At 32.7% G+C, this 27,222-nt stretch overlaps 1 protein-coding gene across 3 annotated transcripts; it reads right to left on the minus strand.

Annotated features, from left to right (window-relative positions):
• Window positions 1–2,141: 2,141 nt before the first annotated feature.
• LOC106761919 (calcium-transporting ATPase 8, plasma membrane-type) lies at window positions 2,142–27,222 on the minus strand. 3 transcript variants are annotated; one of them, XM_014645539.2, is made up of 34 exons: window positions 27,070–27,222; window positions 23,844–24,034; window positions 19,687–19,803; window positions 19,561–19,603; window positions 15,339–15,451; window positions 15,119–15,250; window positions 14,913–15,002; window positions 14,158–14,227; window positions 13,856–13,926; window positions 13,670–13,753; window positions 13,504–13,581; window positions 13,349–13,420; window positions 12,004–12,087; window positions 11,842–11,924; window positions 11,640–11,748; window positions 11,483–11,538; window positions 10,995–11,037; window positions 10,826–10,909; window positions 10,383–10,514; window positions 10,232–10,297; window positions 10,028–10,126; window positions 9,772–9,882; window positions 8,973–9,143; window positions 8,468–8,527; window positions 7,286–7,450; window positions 7,077–7,193; window positions 6,670–6,768; window positions 6,320–6,457; window positions 6,136–6,236; window positions 5,358–5,403; window positions 5,107–5,241; window positions 2,994–3,101; window positions 2,818–2,909; window positions 2,142–2,607 (listed from the first exon to the last, which is right to left on the minus strand). In XM_014645539.2, the coding sequence occupies exons 2-34, from the start codon at window positions 24,018–24,020 to the stop codon at window positions 2,496–2,498; spliced, it is 3,258 nt and encodes a 1,085-aa protein (XP_014501025.1). In that variant the 5' UTR covers window positions 24,021–24,034; window positions 27,070–27,222; the 3' UTR covers window positions 2,142–2,495. The 3 variants fall into 3 exon arrangements, with proteins under 3 accessions (XP_014501025.1, XP_014501027.1, XP_014501026.1); XM_014645541.2 differs by lacking the exon at window positions 27,070–27,222 and adding an exon at window positions 24,559–24,685; XM_014645540.2 differs by lacking the exon at window positions 27,070–27,222 and adding an exon at window positions 24,298–24,466.

Genomic DNA, 27,222 nt, shown 5'->3' on the forward strand with positions numbered 1-27,222 from the left:
TTATGTATCAAACCAGCCCTTTATATGTATTCATTAGTTGTTGTTTTCTATTAAATTGAAATATATTTAGTTTTGTTTGCCAAATTTACTCAAGAAATAAAAGAAAATAGTAGTTGTAATTTTACATTTTTGAAAAATCAAATATTTTATTCGTGCTCTTTTTTTATTATATATATATATATTTTATTTATTTACCCAACATTATATATATCTGTATCAAAAGTATGTATACATTTTCTTTTTGTAAATTAAACCCACTTTACTATATCTGCTTTAAAAAAAGTCAGTCGAAAAAAGTTGGAAACACGACTACATACACTGTATACAGTTGTAAACGTTGACCGTTTAGTATATAGTTATAATAAGGTTTAATTCTTCTTTTGTTTCCAGTTTGGTTGGAGTGTGTCAAATTCGTTCTCCTTTTAGAAAAATATCAATTTCGTCCCATATAAAAAAAATTTGTGTCAATCAAGTCATCTCGGTTAAATACAAACTAATGGTGTTAAAAACTTAAAGTGAGTTTTGAATAATAACCACTTCATGGGTTCGATCCCTGATATTGCAGTGGATAAAGTGAGTTTTGAAAGCAATAATTTTTAACGGATATGACTTGATTGACACAAATTTTTTTCTATATGAGAACGAAATTGACATTTTTTTAAAAAAGGGACGAATTTGACACACTTCAACCAAACTGGGCACAAAAGAAGCAATTAAACCTTATAATAACTTTTAAAGGTTACCAGAAAAAGTTCGAATAGTATTTTATTAACTGAAAAGATATTTTTCAGTAAGTTCTTTCGGAAGTTGAAATAAAAAATAATATATTAAAATAAATTTTACCTTTCATATTAATTCGTTTTATAAATGATGATTTAATTCACCCATAATTAACTTTAACTTATCATGTTAAGTCAAGGAGAGATGAAATGTAATTTAACATGTCACATTACTACCATGCAAAATCTGTTATAGTAAAATATAATTTTTATTACGAAATATTAATCTTTAATTTTTAACTTTTTTAAAACTTCATAAAGAGGCAACATACACTTTCAACCATCATCAGAAGAATTATATATATATATATATATATATATATATATATATATATATATATATATATATATATATATATATATATATATATAAAGTATTGTACTTACTGGCCTAATTTTTGCCCCCACAAGTTGGTTTTATCGATCAATTCCAAATAGAAAAATTACAATTAAAATGTGATAGATTTAAACATGAGGTAACTAATGTATTTTAATGATATAATTAAGATTAAAGTATTTCATAAATTAAAATATTTTTATTGAATCTTTATTATTTTGTTAGGTATATCAAGTAATTAAAATTTTATATGTTTTAATTGAGTTTCTATTATTTATTTATTTTATTTAATTGAGTTTCTTTTGAGTTTATTTGGTATATTAAGTATTTAAAAATTTAATAATTTTTTAATTAAGTTTCTATCATTTACTCTTTTAGTGCTTCTCCACCATGCTGCATGTTTGCACTAGAAGCACCACACTTCATGCCACAAGAACGTTGCAATAACACCACATGGGATTCAACTTCAGTTATCGTAAAACCGCCACCATTGTCCATAGTAAAATAAACTGTGTTTGAATATTGTGTTATTTAGACAACATGTTTTTTTTTTATCTGATTATTTCAGTTTTTATTTATGCTTTGATTAGTTTACATGTAATTTAGTCTTTGACAATTTTGATACACTTAAGTAAACGTTGATGTTTAAATTGAATTTTCGTATTTATTATGTTAGATAATCGGTTGTTATTTATTTGTAATTACATGTTCACATACAAATAATCATATCATTTAAAAAAAATATCATTGATTGGTTCAAAGCAACAATGTAATATGTTCTTGAGTAAACATTTATTTAATTTGAAGAGACATATTAAATGCATTGATTTTTATCATAATCGATATACTATTTTTTTATTCTATATCAATTTAAAATATTTGTTTTAATAGATATAATATGCTGTTTTGGGGGAAATGGCACTATATTTAATTATTATGCAAGAAACTATTTTGCCGTAAGCCGGTGAAATGAATCCGTACAGTTTCTGATTGCACTATATATAATTAACTTCGAAGGGAATTAATGAATCAATGAATAAAGACACTGTTACTGAATCAACAGAAGAAACTGTAATCCAAACATAACCAGGTACAAACAACCAAATCGAAACCATTCATAGATTTACAACTTTTCAAATCTGCAAAATATTGATCAGCATTTGTTAAGTTTGTATATTTAACAAAAAGCAAGACTAACTGAGATTCGGTGTATTCTTGTTAGAACCTAAGTATAAATAACTCCAAATTAACAAGTTAAAATAATGTTAGATCAGTAGAAAGACAAACGTGTTCGTGTGCAGTATCCATTCCATTATATGCTGACAGTCAGACAACCAAAGAAACAGCAGAATGAGATTCCTTGAAAAAGCAGAGACCATCTACTGAGATTCATCGTGTTCCTTCCTTTTAGACGTTCCACATTTCGAAAAAACGTTATTGATAGGAGTAGTTGGCACTGGTATCAATTTCCCAATCACAGCAAGAGGCCAACTGAAAAGTATGAATGTAAAGAGTATGAGGGGTGATATCACGGTACCACTTCTGCATAATAAGCCTTTCGAGCAAATGCTAGCGAAGATTTAAACAGTCAATTCAAGACATTACAAGTTTTCACTCTGAAAAGTTATATAAAAGAAGCATGCAAAGAAAAGCATGAAATTGGCTGGCTGGCTGGCTCCATAGAGTGTACGATTAACTGACCTAATGAATCCGATAATGACACAGATGATCCACTGCTTCCAATTTAGCCTTACTGTTTTTGTAAACTTGCCCAGGAATTCAATGATGACAATCTGAAAAACAGTGCAATTTTATGTCGCCCTTATACACATTTCATAGCCATGGCTTAAAACTAGCAGAGGAGTTGTCAGACTAACCTGAAGCACAAGAGTTAATCCAATTATACCCATAAAAAGGTAGTTTCTTGTGACTCCTTTAAATATGTTGTATTCATCTGGCTTTCGAGCATTAAATTCATTAAATATCTGCAGATTTGGAAGAATTTTGTCTTTGTTGTCACTCATCAAGTACAAGAGAATAAGAAGAAAAACAACTTGACCACAAATATAAGGAGAAAAAGCAAAATGAATTGGGAACATATCCCATGCCATTCCACAATCAAAACGATTTAGTAGCAATATACAATTGCAGGAACAATGAGGTAACAATTGAGCAACAACGAAAAAACAATATGTTAGAGGCAAGCCACCCAAAATCTTACGTGAATGTCAAAAATTAAACACCAAATAAACCGCTTCTATGTGACTAAAAAGTTCACACAACTTTCGAAAATCATGTATCTAACGACAGCACCAGAGCAAATAGTCGATTATGAAATTGCATAAGAGAATAAATCATGGTATGCCTAGCTTTAGGCCAATAAAGCAACCTCCAAGCGCCCTCAATCATTCAAAGCTATGTCAAGAGAATTTGTAGAGTTGTTTTCTGGTGTTTTATATCAGTCAAAATGTTTATTACTACTAATTACCAATTTTACATCCAAGTTATAAATATGTATCATGAATATATGAATTAATTTCTCCCTAAATATCTTGGAAAACTTCATTAACTGTTCAATACCCTAAGTATTTTCCATCTCATTTTCTTTCCTCTAAGAATTTTTGTTAGCTATGATCGCCATCACAGCACCCCAACATAATTTCAACCATGGAAGTGGGCAAGTCAACAGCTGAACAAAGCCCCCATAACTAGATCCACACAATTCAAACTGATTCTGTTTGGTAAATAAAAAAGACATAGAATTGTTGGGAGAATACAAAAGGTGAAAGAAAAGACTTGAAAACTAATATAGAAATTTAAATAGTTTTAGTTGAAAGGAAGCGGAGAAAAAAAAAATGAGGCAAAAAGTGAGAAATAACGTCAAAACTGACAATGAACTTCATATTTTTACTCTATTTCCATTCAAAAAACATTATTTCCACTACTTCCCAACCATATTTTCACTCTATTTCCGTTCAACAGGCACTAATTCCCCTCTTTCCTTCATCCTAGGAAACACAGCTTAAGGAGGGTTGGTACTCAAGCCGAGTGTTGTTAACCAAATTATAGCATAAATGCAAGTATAGACGTTACCTTGCAAGGTGATTCTATAAAGTTAAATTAATATTTAGTCTAACCATCTATCAGATCATCAGCAAATATCTTCAAATATCTAAGTTCATGCTCAAGATGACAAGATGTCCAGTTCTCGGCATAAAGGAGTGTGATCTCACGTTGATTAGATATGAATTATAATATATAACTAGGTACAAATCTCATCTTGCAAGGTGGATTTGTGAAGTTTAGTTAGGCCTAAATACTAAGGCATGTCTATCATATATATCAACCATAATGTGACTTCCACTCATGATATAGCCAGATTATTGACTTTCCACCATTGACAACACTGCTCAAGCAATGCGTATACCCTCCATACCATCCATGTTTCCACCTAATCACTAGAACCACCAACCTATTATATTGTCAAGGAGAGGAAAAGTATGAGATGCAAATGGGTTCGGTCCAGAATAGGAGAGGTAAAGTTGTCAAGGAGCAGTATGGATCTTTGCATAGCCACCATGTTGAAAATCAGAAAAGTTTGTTTGTGGATGGGAGGAAGGAAGATGAGGGAAAAAATGGATTTTAGAGATGAAAGCATCGGGCAGATATAATCAGCTGAAATCTTTTCATCATCAGGCGACCAGGTCTAATGCGAGGAGGTGAAGGACTATGATACCACTTGCTAATCACAAGAACTCACATTGTTGTCTGACACAGGAAGAGTGAAAGCAAATTTTGGCGTCAGTGACCAGGTCAGGTGGGCTTGGTCATCATGCTTCAATCAGTTAGAACTTGAGGATAAGGTGAAATACATACCCCTTACTAACAGCTAGTAATAATAGTTAGTAAGGTTAGTTGATTGAATTAGTAAGGCACATTGCCAATAAGAATAGCTATCTATTTTCCCATTGCAAAGTCATGAAGACTTACTTGACAGAGAACAAATGCGTTAAATATCAAAGTATTCTTCACTTTGATTGCATGCACATTGTTGTCATGGTTCAAACCCAGTATGCTTCTACCTCGGAAATTGAGTACAAGTAAGACAGATACTTGGTACATTGCCTGAAAGTTTCCAAAAAATATTGATTTAGACACAATAAGTAATTTGTATTATTTCCTGATGTTTCAAAATCCGCAGAAACTACAAGGGGTACTAATAAATAAGAAACATAATTCACCTGTATCAGCAAATTCCTCCACATAATATTTGTTATGAGAGGCTCTCTGAAAAAGCAAGCAAACAATTTGTCAATTCTATCTCATATACTAAGCACATAATAAAACTGTAAACTATTGGCCCATAATTAATAAAGAAGAATTTGAATATCAAGTATTGAGAGAACGGTACAAACGCAAAACTAATGGGCTCTGCACAGAATTTGCATAGCTTTAGTAGAGCGTGAAGTATTCAACAGATTTTCAATTCTTTTATGGATATCTCAATTTTTGTTTGGTGCAATATTCTCTTCAAATTTCTTTCTTGTGAAAGAAGATTCAAACTTATGTTTAGATAATAAAGCTCCAAATTGAATTAACCATTTTTCACAAATCCATTCTACAGATCCACGCATGCCTCCATAAATGCAGCTTTCACTAACAGCTTAATGCCGATCGACAACTCTTATCTTTTGTTTCAGAGGGAGATTTTGCATAACTTAATATGACTGAATTGTAGTTCAATTGATATAACATTAATTTTTTGCTTTCCTTAAGTGATATCTCGTCCTGTTCTTGCATATTATCCTCTCTTTAAATACATTTCTTCTATTAAAATATCCAAAAAATAGAAAAAAAAAAAAAACATTACAAGAATTAGCTTTCCACCTGTCTTGATACTTTCCTAATTTTCCAAGCACTGTGTAATACTATAGTAATAAAATTCCTGACACCTTTCAAACAAATGCCATGATCTGAAGTACCCAATAAAAATCATAAAAAGAAAACAATATATTTGACCTTCGACCAACAGGAGTTCGATCCATGAGGTGATCAGTTGGTGGTTCCGTTGCCAGGGCTAGCGCTCCCAGGGTATCCATGATAAGATTTACCCAAAGAAGCTGTAGAGCAATCAAGAGACATTTTTAATGTCATCCTAACTTCATATGTGGGCATAACCCAGAAAGAGAAATAGAAAATCAACCTGCACTGCATTTAATGGAACATCACCAGTAGAAACTGCAGCAACAACATTTATCACTAGGGCGGCCACATTTACTGTAAGCTGAAACTGGATAAATTTCTGAATATTTGCATAGACAGATCGTCCCCATCTCACAACCTACAATCATGGAGAAACACAATGTCATTATCAGTTGTCCTTTAAATACTTAAATGAACCTCAATTGTATAAAAATAAAACTCTCGTTATACAGTTATTAACCAAAAAGTGCATTTCTACTATTAATGACAGGAAAACAACAACTCGAGAGGTGAAGAGCCGACATTCATCACTGCTAAGCACAAATCAAAATCTCTCAAGGTAGTACTTACCTTTACAACTGAAGCAAAATTGTCATCCAAAATAATGATATCAGAGCTCTCTTTGGCAACTTCTGTACCTTGGATACCCATTGCAAGACCTATATCAGCCTATATAAAAAAATATATAGCATTACAAAGAAAGAAAATAAAAGCTAGTTCACTACTTTAAAAAAATACTCATGCACTGGAATGATAGTTCAAAACTTTAAAATTAAAATAAAACTTACATAATGTAACCACTAATAGGAATTTTTACGAGTATACAACAATATTATATAGAAATACCAGCCACATTATCGAACCAAATGAATCATTACTATCAATGTCATCATTGTAATGGATACTTACAAACAATACAGGCACATGCCTAAAACTTACAAACATAAGCTTCAAAAAATTGTAAATACTATGCAAACCTCATGAAGGGCAGGAGCATCATTTGTTCCATCACCAGTTACAGCAACAACATGACCTTTCCTCCTCAATGCTTGTACTAGCAATAATTTGTCATTGGGAGATGACCGTCCCATTACCTGTTACATAATATTGGTAAAAATGTTATTTGCAAAAATATATACCACAACAAGAGCACAAAAGCAAGGCTGTCATAATAATTTGATTCTACCGATATCCTATCAGCAATTTCATCTCTCTCTGCATCTGACAGGCCACGAAATGTTTTTCCTTCAATGATGTTTGGTTCTGTAGCATCAGCGAATGAACCAAGTATTCCACATTCGACAGCAATTGCTTTTGCAGTTTTCACATTGTCACCAGTGACCATTTTCACCTGTGATTAGAAATCCAAACCACAAAAATAAAAAATTGGAAATGCATTAGCAAAGCATATTTCAATTCTTAATTTAAATACTCAATTAGTATAATATTGGAGGAAATCAAATAAGCTAGTGTTGGTTTTTGAAATCTTAAAGGCTTCAAAATTCAAAGCAATGGCACACATATTTGGTTGGTGCAGTGAATAAATGGTATTGTAGGCACAATACCTTTGCAAGATAATAAATCTGTTCTTATATATGCAGCCTACAAAAATAGATTATTTATTCCTACGAAAGTCTTAAAATTAGAGTTTATAATTGTTAACAATATGATTTTAGGGATAGGTTTTGGCTGTACTTTGGGTTGCTCCAACCCAACCCAATGCCCTCACACTCTCAATATATTTTCAACACTTATATACTTGATCTAATCCATAACATGATAATATAACTATATTGATCTGTTCTAAAATAGATATTACAAAACAATAACTAGGTTTTAGTTTCACAATATATGTTAAATATTGATAACGTCAACATGATCACTTTGACTCAAACCTGTATCATGTATTACCAGGTCTTGGGTCAAATTAGATTCAAGTTGAAACAAATGACCCTATCAAAACTTCGATAAGCTAAACTGGTCCTATGATCACCCCAGTGAGCATAACCTCCACACAAGCCTCCATTATAAATCATTTCTTACTGTTTAGATATATAGGATGAGGATCATCAATTTCACTCATTTCTTGACATCATTTATAAAGAGAACAATTTCTATTTTGGTTCACCAAAGTCCTATATGAATTAAATTTTCATAAAATGTTGAAAATGCTTGAATACTTCACCAATACATATCACTAAAGTGTCCAAGAATATCACTATAAGGTACACGAAGAAAATTGAAGTATAGGTATTTCAAAGGTTAGATACTTCACTCACAATTGGTGATGCACCGAAGTGAATTGGTATAAAATATGCATCATCTATACTTCACAACAAAACAACTTTCAATCAATTTTATGAAATACCTTAACCCCAGCCTTTTGACAAAGTAGCACTGCATCTTTTACACCGGGACGGCAAGGATCCTGAATTTCAATATAGAAACATAATTTTAGCAGCAGAAAATATTTTAAGTCTGGTGCTGTCAAAAACTAGACATGTCCAATGTTTCTCCTTTAAGATACATATAAGAACTTCCATTTAGTAAATCAAAGGGCGAGAAAGATCTAACGAATAAAATAAGAAACTATTAAAATTATCTGCAACCTCCGATGTGGCAAGCTTTTTCTAACAAAACTCACATGCTAGGCATCATTTTGAGACTTTAACATCTGGGAGAGACTGGCTCCCCAAGACTAAATAGTAAAAAAAACCTTTGACTGCTAGGAATAATTGAAATATGAAGCCTGTAAATATGGCCAAACAGCTTGACCTTTAAATTAAAAAGAAAAAGTATGGGATATAATATCATAGTACAAACAGAAAAAAAATAAAAAAGGTGGCAACGCAGGAAGGTTTCCAAATGCATACCTTAAGACCAACAATAGCCAGTAAAATAAGATCATCCTCTGGTAAAGACCAGTGAGCAAGTAGTTCTTCATTAGTTGGAACTTTTTCCTTTTCGTATGATCTATATGCAATGGCAACACAACGTAGACTATCAGCAGCCATGTCTTCAATAGCCTTTTTGAAAAATGACATCTGCAAGACAGAAAAACTTTACACACATGCATATACACAAATACATATTAATGAACAAGAGTCATCCACACAATTCATATATTAATTTTATTTGCTTTGTTTATGTAACATACATAAAATAAAACTACTTTAATATTCTCTAGTCATGAAGAAACTATACAATAGAATCAGTTTATTTAACGTGCATAAAATAAAACAACTTTAATATTCTCTTGTCATGAAGAAAATATATAATAGAATCAGTTGAGATATCCCAGTTTCTCTATTTTCTAAATATATTAGTTCCTTGTATATTCAAGTCTCGTTTCTTGAGTGGGAGGGAATTCTGGGTATTTTCTATAAATAGTTCATCCCCCCAAAAATATACAAATTAAATTATGTAATGATGTGAATAAAAATCAGAAAGCTGTGATCTATTTCGGAAAAGCAATTCTAAAGTGAATCCAACAAAAGAACAAGGGACGGAGAAAAACCAGATGGCAGGAGGTGATAAAAAACCACTATACATAGTAGTTTGAGATGTATTTGGGCAAGAAACCCCATCTCCCTACAAATAAAAAACTGAACACAGTCTAAGAAACCCCTGCCCTTAACTGATATTAACATGTAACAAATTATCAAATCAAACCTTCTCTTCATCCATCCCCACCAGCTGGTCGTTTGCATCAATATAGCCAGTACAGCAGGCTAGGACTATCTCGGCAGCACCTTTCCAGTGTATATGGATGTTAGAGTCGGCCTGCATATATGCATAAAATTATGATGCCCTGGCTAAAAGATGTCATATTTTTAAGCAATATATTAGCTACCAAGTAATGTTTCAGTTAGTCTAGAATACAAATACAATATCAGCATAATTGAATAAAATGCCAATAAGATTGTACCGTTTGTAATGCAACACCGCCTCTCTTTTTCTCTGAATTGAATGGAAAAACATGAATAATTGATGTCTTGGATCTAGCATCCGTAAAATTCATCCCAAGCTGAGATTTGATATAACAGTCATCAATAGTTATAACTTAGAAGCTCATATGTTAGTCCAAAATGAAAAGAAGGGGTGGTAAAAGGACAGAACGTCCAAAACACACCTGTATTCCCCAATGTAAAATTGCCTTTTCCGTTGGTGATCCAGAAACCTCAACATCATTAGCACCCTGTGGGAGAAAAAAAATCAGTGAATGGTAATAGCTCGACCCAAGTATATGTTCATACGCATTTACAATTTTTCTTTCCTCATACCTCAGGTGCATAAACACTACCATTAGTGTTCAGCGCAACACCCTCAATGAGCAGGGAGCAAAGCATAGTATTCTTCAATTCGTGGGGAGGATCAATTTTCTTACCCCCAGCATAAGCCTCAACCACAGTCATCTATCTCATTGAATTGAAAAATGTTAACAAATTAAGAAAATCTGATGCATAAATGCTAAAGACCAATAGAAATGAACTTCCTAAAATTCTTAATTTATCCAATCACATTGGTAGAAATAGAATAGTTGTCATTTTGAGCTCCTACTTTATATTAAAAAGCTCAAAAGATTCTTACTCAAATCAAAGCTTACATGCATAAAAACAATTAAAACAAGAAACAATTTCAAGAAGTTCTCTCCAAGAAGTTGACCTCACAAGTATAAAAAAATTGTCATTTAAATCAATATTTCAAATACAGCACCACGACTAACCTCATTCATAGTCAATGTGCCAGTCTTATCACTACATATGGTTGTGGCAGAGCCCATGGTCTCACAGGCAGAAAGCCTCCTTACCTATAATTCAATGTGCCATATTAAACACAGTTTCACATATCTTTATGTAAAAATTCAATAAAAGTGCAAACATCAATTGGCATACCAAAGCTTTATCTGCCATCATTTTTCTCATCGAGTAGGCCAGCCTATATGACATAATTAATGGAAAAGGGAGTAAGTACAAAAGAACGAGATTAGATAGTGAACCCAAAGAAAAAAAAAAAATTGTATTTTAGATGTGAAAGAAGCATATTAACAATGTTATGTGGGCATATAATGCTTGATAAAAGAATGTGAAAATAAAATCTTTTTTATTAAAGATCACCTGCTAATAAAATATTAGTGGAGAAAGAAAAATGGAAAATCAAGCATCAACTATAGATTCTGTATGGGACCCAATGTGCAATTCACTGACAGATTTTTGCTAATATATGGTAATTATCAAAATTTAAGGAATAAAAAGTGATAAAAACAAAGAAAAATGAAAAATTTATCACCCATGTAAAATGTAAAAAATGTTAAAACATGAATGATGAAAGCAAAAACAAAATATATAAACTAAGAAGCTCAGGTCAAACTGAGCAGACTTACGTTAAAGTAACTGCTAATGGGAGCCCCTCCGGAACTGCAACCACAACGATGGTGACCTATATATTCACTGGGTTATTATCACTAAATATAAATATGGATATACATCTCCAATTGCATCAACATGCTCTAGTAATACAGTATTTATCATTGCACATACCGCAACAGTTACTATCTTAATTGCACCATCAACAGCATCACCAACTTTAGTCTTGCCAGCTTTAAATTGAGGTGAACCATCCGGGTTTTCAGTATGCCCAGAGAAATATCTGCCAGCAAATTTCAATGTTAGACATGCTGATCATAATCTTATCAACAAACCACAATAATATATAGCAACAATATGATAATAACTAAGTTACCTAGCCAGTAGCACAACCAAGACAACAACAGCAACGGAGAGTCCAACAATACCAATGAAAGTAGCTACACCATTTAAGCGAACCTATATTGAAAACTTACATACATGAATAAAGTATGAGAAATAGAAGAACTCAATAACAAATCACAACAAAGAAAAGGACCTGCAATGGTGTTTCTTCACCAGTATCTTCTGAGATGCTAGCCATTAGAAGCCCCCATTCAGTATTGATACCAACACCAGTAACCTGTGGTAAGGAATAAACAAGGAAAAGGTTAAATTAACATATTGAATAATTGAAAGAAATTCGGTAAACATAAATCTATAATTCATTGACCCCAAATTCGACATTCAACCTAGGGAATAAAGTCTTGTTAATAATAGTATGCATACAAGCAAACAGTCAACATCCTCTTTCAAAAAAATGTAACATTCTCTATGGTCCTTTTGATAAGAACCCTGGGAGAACCCCACTAGAAAAGCTAGTCCTTGTAATTGGAGAGACCAAGGGTCAGATATAGTATTTGGATGATTTTTTTTCCAAAAAGATTTCTGTTTGATTATTTATAATTTAAAATAGGTCATGATACTTTGTAAATCGGTGAAAATTAATGAATTGGAATTCCTTTAAATGACGATAAAAAAATTATTTTTTTAGTATTTTGTATGTTTAGGATTTGAAATCCTTACATAGTAAGAGTCACTGATACGAGGTCCATTATTTGAATATTCAACTTTCTTAAAAGTCTTTTGCTAGACAAGTGGATGAATGAATAAGGAAAATGCAAAACACGGTTAGCAGAGGGTTTCATTTTTGTTTTATTCTATTGTTGAAATTAATTAAGAACTTATCTACCTCATCCAACTAGTTCTGAGAATTATCTTATGCGGGACTCAATCGCATAGCTTGCAATTGGATCCTACCATCCGCCATGCTCCACAACCCCAGCACCCAAGTACGCTGGATGTGCAATAGCCCTTTTCACTAGTTTTAGGCAACCACTGTAATGTTGGCATCACCACCCACAAAACCCTCTCTCTTTACAAAAGTCCCTTTAATTAGTAATGACCTCTATTTTTTTTTCTATCCAACAAACAATATATGCAGCAAATTAATTTCTTAGAGACTCTGCTGAGGATAGAACGATTGCTAACTATTGCTTAAGTGGATACACTATTTAATTAGACAAAAAATTAAGGATAATTCTAGAAAATTATACAAATGGTTGACAAATTCGATACCACTAACTAAATCCTATAATTCTTCTGTAGAGATGCAAGAGGGTATATGAAGAGCGGATAATCTGCTTTAAATCCAATTCCGAAACGCTTCCACGATCTACACACGATTTATTGGTCCTTGATATAATTACAACCCACACCTCCACCAAAGTAACTATTGTGTGTTGATTACTACCTCAAAAACTATCCTTCGAAAACTCTTCGTTATGTAAACTAAAATCATCTCACTGCAATTGCAAAAATAAACAGGAAAAAGTCTAAATTACCAGCATTGTGCCACTGCCATCAGCAACTTTACATCCAGACATCAGAAAAGGATCCTTAGAATCTTTATGGACCTGCATAAAACAATAACCAAAATATGTTGCAGAAAAGAAAAAAAAAATCTAACTTTGTAGAAGATAAAAAAGTAAATACTTACAATTTTGCTCTCCCCAGTCATACTTGATTCATCAATTGCAAGAGAGTGACCACTGATAAGAATTCCATCAGCAGGGACCTAGAAAAATTATAAAAGAACTGAATGGCAAAGAAAATGGAACCGACAAGTATAATAAGGAAAAGAATAATAGAAAAAGATCAAGTACCTGGTCACCAATATTTAGGGGTATAACATCCCCAACAACAATATCATATATAGAGATCTCAACCCTTCTACCGCCTCTAATAACCTTCTCATGCACAAATCCAAATAAAAGGTTAAAAATATGACAACAAATTTGATAAAAAAATTGTAATACAACAATCAAGTTTAACTGAAGAAACAAGCAAACCTCCAAGTGTATATTTCTCTTCTCTTCATTTAGGTCTCGAAACTGAAGAGACTGCTTATAATCACTTATAGCTGCAGAACAGCAAGAAAAGAAAGAGGTTAACAGATCATTTGAAGAAGAAACTAATAGAAACCATTATTATAGTTATAATTATAATAACAACTACAGTAAAAGACTGAATGGATAGAGTGGGTAATGAACTTGGACTACACCAAAAGCTTATTAACGAGGAACTTGCAACAGTCATAGAGCAAGTAAATTAACACCGTGTATTATATACCCTTACAAAGCCAATGTAATACCTGTAACAACAATAACAAGAATAACTGCAAAAGCAATGCTTCCCCCATCATACCATCCTTCCTTAATACCCTGCAACAATTTTTTTTTTGTCAAAATGAATGGGAAAAATATCTAAATATTCAAAAAAAAATTCTCTAAATCATAGATTATAAAGAGAAGGGCCAAACATAAAGAAAGTAGGGCAAAAGACCAGACAAATTAATTAATTGTACAAGATAACATTCAAAAGAATGCATATACATATTAAAAAATTCATTAAGTCTGGAAACCATTGGATTCTATGTTAATTGAACATAATTAGCACCTAGTTAATGAACAAACAATAGTCAAAACAAGACTCACAATTTTTCTTCCCCTAAATAAAATGGATTCAAATAATAGCATTCATTGTTCAGATCAACATAAATATTTATTTAGTTATATAACTGTGCAGGAAACATAGCATATAAATAGTTCCAGCACATCCAAAGCTACTCAGTCTATAAAAGCATTGTATGCTAAATGTAGAATACATTAAAACAGAAAAGGCTGTTATCAAATAGCTATAGAGAAATCCAAGAATGCCAAAAAGATAAGGAGTAAGGTTTAAGGATTAATAATTTTATAAAAATGTCTAAATTAGTGGGAGAGAAATGGCAAAAAGGAAAGAACAATACAAAATATGGAGAATAGCATTTGTAATATGAGAGACTCACTTTCAGCACTTTCAACCAAGTACAAACAATTGCATCATAACTTCCCCAGCCAATCTCACCTCAGATTTTATCCCAAGTGCCAGTGAAGCTGCTGCAGCTACCATTAAAATAACCAAGGTCAGGTCCTTACAAGCATCCCACATAAACATCTGTAAAAAAAAAAAACCATAGGAAAAAAAAGGTCACTATAGTATCCCAATCACAAAGAAGAAATTTGTCTACCCTAAAATCATCAAGTTTTTAACTACTCTGAAAAAGTTTTTACCAGAAAACCTCTTCCTTTCTTCCGAGGATAATTGTTGGAACCAAATGAATTCCTACGTTTCAGTAAATCAGCATCATCACCATGAATTCCCTTCTCTAAATTGGTTTTCAACAAAATTGATAGTCCTACAACCTGATAATGATCCAAAAGCAACACTTGAAAATTTATGACACTGAAAAATACTACCAAGTGGAGAAAAAAATATTCTTGGCAAACATACCCCTCCATATTGTTGCAGAGCAGCAGTGTCATGCTCCCTCGAAATTGAAGCAAGTTGTTCTTGTCCAATTGGAAATTCACCAGCAATTGGGGTCGGAGGAGGTTTAATAGGTTCTAACAAATTAAAGCATTACCCATCAATTCTTATAAAAAATAAAAATAAATAGAAGTGCCCTACACTTTATCAATACACTTGTTTAAATAAAGATCCATGGAACAACAAAACTAACTACCAATGAGCATATTCAAGTTTAGGTTCTGAATGCAGAAAGGAGAATGAACCTATCCAACAAGGATGTTGTAAATACAAATATATATTTTAGAATATGAACAAGATAGTGAAAACTATGTGTCACATTCATCCATGTGTCCAATCTGATCATTATGAAAGCAACTTTTGTTCAATTGGTAGAAGTTAGGGCATACGAAAATATCTTAATCTTATCATATCTTAGATTATCTTTTTCAAGTAGCTTATTCGTTGTATCTTAGGATTAATTACTATATGTTCTCATTTTATCATTTATTTGTTTGCTTGATTAATTAGGATTTATGATTAGCATAAAAAAGGACATGTGCTCTGGCATTTCCGTACCAAGAAGATATTGTAATATATATCAATCAGCGATTCATTCTCTTTTACCACTCTTCCTCTCTACCCAAAACCTCCTAATTTCAAAATGGTATAGAAAAGGTCTGATAATTATTAAGAGAAAATGTCAATCCTTTCTTAACTTTGTACCTTATAAATCCTAGTTTTCTTTTAGTTTGTTAAGTGGTTGCACCTTAAGCTTTAATGAGATATTTTGTTCACTAATCCCTGTTTTTATGTGCTTAATGTAATTGGAAGAAGTCTATGCATCAAATGAAGGCACTGAAAACCAAGAAAAGTAAGAAAAGCAGCAAAAATGAAGAACCAGAATTTTGCTGAAATCAGCTCGAGCCCCCCTGGCCTAAGGGCACTTGAGCGCCAATGCACCAGTTCCTGAGTTTGACTGTCGTGCGCCTGAGCGCTCCATTTTTGGGGGGCTTGAGCTCCAACTTTGCTGACATGGCAGATTTGCCCTATTTCACTCAGAGGCGCGAAGAAATTTGGATCTTTTGCTACCCAAACGCATTTTCTCTTATTGGGAGCTCTTGGAGGCGAGCTAGGAGATGTAGAAACAATCCATCTTCTTCCTTGGGTTCTCTTCTTTCTTCCATTTCCACCATTCATGGAGAGCTAGTTTCATTATTGTTGGGGGATTGTTGTAGCCACTGAACTTTTATGTAAATCACTTTGTTTTGAATGAATATATGTCTCTTTCATTGATTGTTAGTGTTTAATTCCTTCTCTTAATGGTTGTCGTGAAGTTGCTACCCATGACTTGATTTTAGGGTTTGCTTAATATTGGAAAATGTTGGGTAAATCTGGACTTGGGTTAAACACCTAAAGGAAATAGTATTTAGGGATAGAACTAGGACCTTTGATTGTCTTAAAATCTCATTTCGTAATGCAGAAATAACCGTTAGGTTTTCCAAGGGATTGGAGCCTAATGAGGAAGTCTAGGCTCTTTCTACCAAAGGAGTGGAGTTTGAGTAAATTAATAGTTTGACATTGACATATCAATGAAGAGGAAATGATTTTATTTGCATAAGAGTGAAGTAGGTGAAAGCATACCCCCAACAATACCATTCCCCTTCATTTCTAATCTTACCATTTCCAAGTGTTTGAGTGTCAAAGATCACTTTTCTATTTATTGTTTCGTGTTTACTTTAATTGCACAAAAACTCAAATTATGAAAGAATTCTTTAGTCTAGGTTAGTTAGAAATTATATGATTGTCTAGTCAAACGAATCTCTTGGGAAACGATATCCGGTCTTACCGGTTTTATTACTTGAATGATTTGGTACGCTTGTCAAAGTCTCAACAAGGTCCCATCCTCCATGACCTTTCCCATCATTGTTCCACCACAGAACACCTTAATACTTATTTCCTGTCTCCCACTCTGATTTTAAGACTCTTATCTATTCAGCTTTTTGCACTCTTTTGGGAAATGTTTTTGGCCACCATTTCCTCTGCCAAAAGAAATTCCCATCAATTTATCTGTCAGGTCCAATATTAGAATCTCCATCCATCAATCCACCACTCCCAAAACTTTCAGTATCACCAATGTTCATAAGACAATCGTGTGCATCATTCATTATCTCACCAACCAAATTATTAATCCTAAAAATCTCAAGAACATCAGAATCAAGACCAATCCATATGTGTCACTCTTCTCAGCTGCCATTATCTCCCTTGCATGAAGAAAGAGCCATGCTATGCACGAAGGCCCTTTATTACCGTTTGTTTCTCATGCCAAGATCCACAACCCAAGCAGTACTAACTGGATTAGTGTTGAAACTCCTACAAAAGTACTCTAACATATACACCAATCTCCTTTAGCATGTAGTCTATGGTATGAAAACTATTTGCTGTCCTACAACCATTGATTCCATCCTCCACAGTACCATTCTGCTCATCAGCTTCTTCTAGCCTTGCTTTTTAAGGTATCATTAAATTTTGCTTCTAGATGAGATTCACTTCCTACTTACAAGAAAGCCTTGCTTTTTAAGGTATCATGAAATTTTGCTTCTAGATGAGATTCACTTCCTACTTACAAGTTACATGAACTGTGGCAGCAAAAAGGGGATTTTAATAAAGTTCTTTCACTCTCTTCTTTCACTACTTACATCTCCTATGGCTATTTGACTCTGTTGGGAGCTTATTTGTTCTTTGACATGATGCTAGCTTTCAGGAAGAGAGGTTGAAGCTGTCTAGCCATTTAACTGTCCGGAACACGGTTTGGTCTGAGTCTAACCCAGAGTGCTTTTTCCAAATACCAATCCCAGTGAATAATCCTAAGACAGCAGGAGTCACAAAATTAGCCCAGCAGTCCCAAAAGATCACCCTACTACTGTTGGTCTTTGTCCTATACAACACAATTCATCAATCAACTAACTTTGGTATATTAAATATAGACTTGGTCGGTAGAATAAACTGATTATCAAATAATACTATATATGGAATATTTTAAAATTTCGAGTTGTAACAATACATTGCCTATCATTCCCCAATTGTTTTTAGGAAAGAATTAGCAATATGTATTGCAGCAATCCAAACGACTTCTTTAAATATGTATTGTTAACAATACACATAAGTTGTGCCAAAATTGGGCCACATAGAAAGGACTTCAAGAGCAAAATTATTACTTCCTGTTGGAAGTCCCAAACTCCCAATGCAGGTAATCAAAACTTCTGGAATCAAACATCCAAACAAATATATTTTGTAATAAATCAGTTCAATTCTATCCAGAAAAAATTATCACTTCCGGTTGAAATTCCCACATTTGACTAGAGATAAGATCAATTTAAACTTAAAGTCCACTTCTTAACATAGTATTAGAGTCAGGTTAGAATCTATCCTAGCCAGATCTGTGTTTATTGGAGATGTTATTCCACCCACTATAGAACTACTATCAGACTACCCATTAATGTCTAGTTTTACACTCAAGATGTATGTATATATTTCGGCATGAGGGAGATATGTTGAAAATCTCATATCGTTATAGATAAGGTTAATTTATAGTATATAAATGAGTACAAACCTCACTTTACAAGTGCCAGTTTTGTAAGGTTGAGTTAGGATTAAAGTCTATATCCAAACAAACTCAAAGGAATACATAACAGCAAATTGAAAGGAAAGGAAATTAAAGAACCGGTAAAAGATCATCTGAAGAAAAATTTCTCATGAAATTGGCATTTACAAAACATATAATGCATCAACGGGTTCCCTAGATGAATATTGGCATACTTTTAGCATGACTTATCAAGGTGAAAACAAATCAAGTATCATAATAAACATTGAACCATTTTTTTTATTCTAGAGATTTTCCAGACTGGTATGTAGTTGATCAGATAAACACAAGGGCAGTAACATGACCACTATTTCCGTGACTTTTAGAAAAAAAAAAAAAAAAAAAAAAAAAAAAAAAAAAAAAAACTAACCAGGAATCATTTTTTATTAACAAACAATAAGACTAAATAGCCAAACTAACCAAATACTGAATTACACCAAAATGTTTTAACAAATGTAAACAGATAAAAATGACTATCTTTTATGTTACTGGATAACTGTATTAAACCAAATTAAGATAGCAAAGATTGGCAAATAAAAATTTTAGTACATCTCAATTACTCACCATTTCCTGGCACCCCACCAGCTGCTTTGAAAAGATAAGCTGCCTAATAATGCAAAACGGATAATTAGTACACCTCATATGCCTGGCGTAAGCATAAATTAAGAAAGCCAATTGAAGGGACCATACTCTAATGGCTTGTGCATGCGCTCGAATCTTTCTCAATATTTGCCTCTTCTCTTCTTCTTTTTTCAAGTCCAAGGTATAACGAAATCGACGAGAAGCATTAAGCACAAGCGCTGCTTGCTAAAATGATAACAAAAAAAGGGTTTCTTATTTGTAAATACTTAAACAGACTCAAAAATAGCAAATGTAGAATAGTACAATGAAGCTAGCTATTGGTCTTGACAGTTGACAGTAAATTACAAGGCAACATTCATACTGCCAAAAAGCTAAATGAAACTACAAATTAATAAGAGGCGTTTTGTTTACAATAAATTTCGGAAACAAAAGTTATATACATGTAACTATGCAATTTCAGAATATTCAAACCCATGCTTCTTATTTTACCTGGACTTTTCAAATTTATACAAAAATATCAAACATTTGATATCACCTGAGAATAAACTCCTGACATTGTTGTAGCCAAACAGTACAAAAAAGTTTAAACAAAACAAATACATAAGTGATGTTTAATACTAATTACACAAAAAGTAAAGGGACCCAGCCTTCTCGCTGTTCAGAGCAAAAATCCCCTAGTCTCAAATTCATCACTGCGTTATAATAACTTTCCACATTTTTTATGGGAACTAAAATGCAATAGAACATTATAATACTGCCTTTCCAAGAATGAATAATAACCAGAAACCATTTATAAAAACTCATATCATACATGAAAATATTGCATCCTCAAATTCAAATTCCCATGAATAAACTCCCATTTGAATGGGAAGTATTGGATTAGAATTTCAAAGGATTTTAACTATTTTCTAAAAAAGGCTTGTGGTATTCAATTAAGACTTTTAAATGATATAAATAACTTTTTGATATTCAATCAAAACTAATAGAATTTTCTGGGACAACAAAAAAATTTCAAGGTACTCATTTAAGATTTTTGATGAATTATTTTTTGTGAAAGATGTTCATGGATTTGGCATGACTTTTTAGGATAGTGTATACATATCATATTCATGAAACAATCTCAACTAATTCCTAATTGAGGCTTTCCCAGACCTTCCCTTTCTTTTTTGTCAATTGTCAAACTCCTTTTAACAATTCAAACAATCCCTTATCCCTTAGTCGAAGGCAGTATAGACAATCATGTGCAGCACTCGGTATTGAGAATGTATAAAAATTGTATTCGTAAAAAAATCTCAACCAATTCCTTGAGACTTTCTTAGATCATCCCTTTCCCTTTTATCAATTGTCAAACATTTTTTGCCATTATAGATAAAATCCTTTTTCTCCCTTCATTAAAGACGGCATTGATCATGTGCAACACATAATTACTTTTTTTTTCACAATGAATATCTTTCAAATCCATGAGCAGTAATTCTCAACCAGTAATGAAGACTATAGTTTTGAACTATTGTTCAAATCCAAGTGCAGAAACAAGAAGAAAAGGCTAGTACAGCAGAAGATGAAGCTATAATGAATTACATATTAAAATCTTATTAAAAAATTGTATGCTAAAGATTCATTGAGTTTTTTCAAATCTTGTAAATCAATGTAATTCTTTCAAATTCTTACTCAACAAAATACAATTCAAATCAAAATAACAAAATCGCACTCATAAAAGTACTCTAAAAAAATGGTAACTAATAAACATTCAAATCCACAAGAATTTTTTACGTCAAAATAGTCTTTTAAATGTATATCCAATACACTACAGTAAATGGATAAAACTCAACTATTACCATTGAAATATAAAAGCTTCCCTTACTTTTTCTCTCACTGGTAATCATTCTATCCATCCATACTTTGCATGCAGGAATCACCTATTGAAATTCAGTAACCCATTTGGTTTTTAGTGCGCTAATCCAACACTATTAGACATAACTGAATCCCTAAAACTCAGTCTTGATTAGAGTCTTCTATCAACCAAGAGGGTCCACTCAAGAAAATAGCTCTTCTGAAATGAGGTAACAGTGGAAAGAGAATGTATTTAGATCAAAAGAATGTTAAACCAGCATTCACTGACACAGGATTTATCATGCCCACTACAAGTGGCTGAAATTTATATGGCAAGAACAGCATCCTTGAATTCAATAAAAAGATACAGAAAACATCCAACAGTGACTCCATTCAGCTCATTTTTTCTTCATCCACAACTAAGTTAAAGCAATTGTAGGAACCCCTTGTCCCTCTTTCCCCTTCTTTGCACCTCAGCTGTTGTGATAAAACATGGAATGAAAGCAACTCAATCCTTCACTCAAATTTTTAATTTCACTATACATCCCAGCAGTCAGCAGCACAAAAATAAGAGGCTCGAAATCAGGCCTTAACTGCCCCCCTTAATAATAATTCTTGAATTTAAAGATCATGTATAATGCCTGACTACCAAGTATCTCAAGGGGGATTAAGAGCTAACAATTGTGATGCCGGTTGTGAGCGAAAGTTAAGGCTTCTGGTAGTCCTCGTGCACCTTAAAATGCTCTTTGCATGCATGAAACATATTGCTTCTTGTGTTTCATTTCTTTGAAGAAGGAAGGCACTGTATTTAAAGAGAATTGTGGGTATTACTAAATATCCCAAAATTTTGCTAATTGAAGCCAAGTTTCTCAAGGAAGTTTACAAACTTCTAATAGTGACGCCAGTTATGATAGAAACTTATGGACTGCTTCTGTTAGTCCTGGTGCACCTAAAATATGCTCTTCGATTGCATGAAACATATTGCTTCTTCTGCTTAATTCCTTAGCAAAAGGCCAAACTGTATTTTAAGTGATTCATGAGTATTACTGAATACCCCAATTTTTTTCTAATTGAAACCAAGTTTGTCCAAGGAAATTAAAATCTTATTATTATGGTGATGCCAGTAAGGAGAGAAACTTATGGACTGCTTCTGTTAGTCCTGACGCACTTTAAATGTGCTCTTCGAATGCATGAAACATATTTCTTCCTCCTTTTCATTGTTTTACAGAAGGGAGACACCGTATTTAAAGAGATTCGTGAGTATGACTGAATATCCCAAAATTTTGCTAATTGAAACTAAGATTGTCCAGAGAGGGATTAAGAACGTAGATTTGTCCTGCCAGTTCAGAGAGAAACTTATACACTGCTGTTAGTCCTTATGCACTTTAAATATGCTCTTTGAATGTATAAAACATATTGCTTCTTCTGTTTCAATGAAGGGAGACACTGTATTTAAAGGGATTCATGAATATTACTGAATATCTCAAAATTTTGCTAACCGAAAATTTTGATGTTCTCTTCATAAATCGTCAGAGCAGTTTGATAGTAGGACATTTCAATTTTCCAATCCATGTGCTTGGAAAACTAAACACAATATATTTGAGAATAGAATATATAATATTAAAAATGAAATAAGATTACAAAGCTTGTTGCAAATTTGCAGAGAAGGACTTAGGGTGACACTTAATGGATAAGTACTAACATTTAACTAATATGAGATCATATGAGTGTGTGTGAATATATTCTGCTGCATGGGTGCTAAAGTTCGCAATCTGAAAGTTTGACGTCTGCACATGGACCTCAAAACTGCTTCACCCTCAAATATCGCATCAAATAACTAATTTGCATTACTATATGACGTAACTGTTCGAATTTGGAAGCTGTGACTGTATCTTTAAAGCCCCTACTGAGCATCTCCTATTCCTTTCCCATGTGCTGTTAAGTAGAAAATGCAACAAAGAATCGTAACCTCCAAATGCCACAGTAAAACCTCCATAGGGAAAGCACTACTCCAAGATATGCAGCACCAAAAATGTGAACAAAATTATCCCCATAAATTAGGGAAATCCAAGTTTAGTTATAAGAAAACTCTCACGGGTATTACACCATTAACTTTCCTCATCCTCCAGGAAAAACAAATAGTCCAATACTATTTGGTAGAATATATCTCAAAATACCTACACTCATCAACTGCCTTAATCTACAATCACCAAATCTCCCAAAATTTCCATAAAAAATCGCACTAAACCAATCAAATTCGAGCACAACTAGAACATCCACTCCACAAACCCCTAAATTCACCATAAGAGGATCAAGTGGCTTAAACAGTTCAAAAACATAGAAACATGCAGAAGAAAAACTAAAGCACAAGCAGAAGTAAAACAAAATAATAACATCAGAAAGTAAGAATATAAATCAGAAGAGAGAAAACGTACCCTCCAACGCCTGAGGCGTTCAATGGAAGCGTTCTTAGTTCTGGCAATATCAAACGGATCGGATAAATCTCCATCATCGAGGTCAGCGGAACGGAGACTGGCAGGACCAGCCTCAATATCACTCTCCCTCTCCATCGCTTGCCGCGTCGGCGAAGCACCGTTCAGGAAACTACTCATGGTTCCTGAAAGAACTGTCGCAGGAGAGATGGCACCGTCACTTCAGTCTTTTCCCAAGCCAAACAGATCAAGATTTTCCAAATAAAAAAAACCAAATAAAGAATCTCTGGAACTCAATCTCTGTTTATCAATTACACAGTCTGAACCTTGTTTGGGAAAACTCAACAAACTTTTCAGTTCAACAAAATACTATTCTCGCTATCTTTCTTTATCTCAAATTTCAAATTTCAAAGCCACTATCCTAAGTGCGTCTACTACCAGCCTCTCTAGTTCATACCTCTCTGTCACGGGTCAATCGCACTGCGATTAATGTTCTTTCCTTTTCTCACACGGTCTTTGAAATTTTATCTTTTCTAGAAATGCTGCAAATACCAGTACCACTCTTCAATTCTAGTTTCGAGATTCTGCGAAAAATAAAATTCCTCTTTTACCCTCCTGATCTCATAATTTTGACATTTAGTAGCTTTTTCACATTTTGACTCAAGTAAACATGGTCTACCATAGAATGGGCACTAAAAGCATGAATAGTGTAACTTACCAGAAAATACAGTTTTTTGTTTTTGTGAATTGCTGTTAGGAATTGAAAATGTTGAAAACCTACACAATTAAAGTGAATTAGATTGTAACTGTTTATAGTTTTTGAAGCCTTTGCGTAACCGTGTGCACAAGGCAACGTGGTTGATTATGCTTGCTTGAGCTGCAGGTCAAGTTTTTCTGTTGTTCTTTTCTTTTTCCTTTCTTTTGATAATGATTATAAATTATTTAGATTGATACAGTATTAGGGTTTGCTTTGCTGACACTTGTATGTGATGACAGTTGTCCCACATGCAACGAGATTTGAGCAAGAGTACAACCCAAAAAGCGCTGATTCAGGTTCTAATTAGTTTCCTATACAAATTTGAGTATGAAATTTCACTTTTTCAAAATTCATTATAAATTAATTAGCTCTTGTAGTGCACGCATCAACTTTTCATAGAGTAAACTGACAGGAAATAAAAAAACTTCAGAAATTAACAAAAGTGTGAGAACTGATAAAAGATGGAAGGTAGCGTGGCAGGCAGAGGGAATGCATGAAAAAAGGTAAAGCAACGTGGTGTGGTGTAGAGTTACGTGGCAGAACAAATTTAATTGACTAAGTACAATGAATCAAAACTCAAAACAGAGAACAACAAAAAACACCTGGTATATGATAAGAATGATAGAAACAGAGAAAAAGAGTTTATGGTCATTTATTTTGTTGAAGAACAAAAATATGATGATTCGTAAGAAAATATGTGAGGTCGGAACATTCAAGGTAGTTCGAAATATCTAACCTTTAACAATTTGTAGACACCCACTTACCCAACACTCACCTTCTTCTGGTACCAATATTTGGTATGAGTCACAATTTATGACGCAATGTGTTTCCTATGTGCCATGATGGGAAAAAACGCGTGGATGATAAATTATGGAAGGCATGTTGTTTCTTTAATAATCTTTCAGTTGTCAAGTTACACTATAAAAGGCAAAGTTATCGCAAACATGTTGTTTCTTTAACTGAAAAATTTAATGTACAAAGAAGTAGATTAATGTTTATGTATGGATAAAGATCATGCAGATATTTGATTTTATCATTGAAAAATATTTTACCAATTATAAAATTTAAGATAAATGAGTTTTTTACTTCTGGAAATTTATTTATATTAAAGTTAGTAATTTTATATAGAATATATTTATTAAATACTAAATATAAAAATATTGAAAAAATTTGTATATTTACTTCTATGTTATTTTTTATAAAATATGAAACAGATAATCAAACTAATATATAGTTATAATTTAATTATTTAACTGATTAAAATTACAGAAAATCAAAAATTGTAATAGAAATAAATTTAACAAATTCAAATTTTTGTGCATTTTTCCAAAAATCAATATAATTATTTTTAAGTAATGACATGACTGGCAAGCATGGAAAACCAACTTTGATCTAAAAGAAAAGGGAAGAAGTACTTTGTACAAAACATGTTTGTAAACTGCTGAGTTCAAAATTTCAAATTACTGTCACAGTCTTTAAATGGTATTGGATATTGTAAATAACTACAACCAATGGAGTGTTAAGAAATCAAAAACCTTAATTAGCAAATTATGGTTGCATGTCAGTTAAAAAAAAACATGATAAATGCAAATCAATCCACGCATGGTGTTGCAGGTTGCACATATTGAACTGATTTTTTTTTTAATGTTTCTATTAATAAAATTATAATTATTGTATGTAAAAAAACTTTTGAACTGACACACACACACACACACATATATATATATATATATATATATATATATATATATGTGTGTGTGTGTGTGTGAATGTAATAAGATGCATGATTTGGAGAAAAATCTTGCTTAAGGTTATGATTGTCTGACTCACATGAGTTATCATAATCAACCTTCCTTTGTTTTGTATGTATCTTATCAAACAATGCATTCCACTAGACTTTTAGTCAGAAACAGAGTTTTAATTATCTCTAGAAATATCAAACTTGACCCAAATGTACTTATGATACTGTGAAACTCAGTATTTTCAATTAGACCATCTTGTTTGTTATTGACAGAATCTCAATCAGAAGAATTGGAACTAATTTCCTCTTTTGCTTTTCAGGTAATTCAGGAAAATGGAATACATTTTAAAACTTCTTACCTAAATTTGCCTAACCACTATATATGTATCAATCATCCCAATAAAGAAAAGCATAACAAGTATTTTATACTATTATTTTTCTTTTTTCTTCTGGTAAAGTGTCCAAAGATCAAACTCTCTGTTTCCCTTACTAATAGCTCCATTTTTACTAATAACTACAGAACAATCAGAATTGAGATTCAAACAAAATAGTATCAGCTATCCTCCTAGTTCAAAATCACAACTTTCAATCAAACATAATAGTAACAGATATCCTCCTGGTTCAATATCACAGCTTTCAATCAAACATGATATTGTAAATATGGATCACAGACAAAGTTGTAAATATGGATAATGGATCACAGATAATATAATGATCAAGAGATTTATTACCTTTGCAAAAGGATGCTCCAACTCTCTTTCCTTAAGTGCTATGAAATAGTGTATATCTGCAACACCAAACTACTATAACATACAAGAGATGACTTATCTTTTTGTGAAGCAAACTACTGCTCAATCATGAAACATATAGATACACACAAATTT

Source organism: Vigna radiata, chromosome 5 (assembly GCF_000741045.1).
Source record: "Vigna radiata var. radiata cultivar VC1973A chromosome 5, Vradiata_ver6, whole genome shotgun sequence".
In the NCBI taxonomy this organism is placed as follows: domain Eukaryota; kingdom Viridiplantae; phylum Streptophyta; class Magnoliopsida; order Fabales; family Fabaceae; genus Vigna; species Vigna radiata.

What these genes read in the sequence shown, in the direction of transcription:
- LOC106761919 (XM_014645539.2), bottom strand. Translation starts at nt 24,020, where the DNA reads ATGAGTAGTTTCCTGAACGGTGCTTCGCCGACGCGGCAAGCGATGGAG. An exon ending in AGAGAAATATACACTTGGAG is followed by an intron (nt 13,754 to 13,855) that starts GTTTGCTTGTTT and finishes GTGCATGAGAAG; the next exon opens with GTTATTAGAGGCGGTAGAAG. An exon ending in GATTAACTCTTGTGCTTCAG is followed by an intron (nt 2,910 to 2,993) that starts GTTAGTCTGACA and finishes ACTGTTTTTCAG; the next exon opens with ATTGTCATCATTGAATTCCT.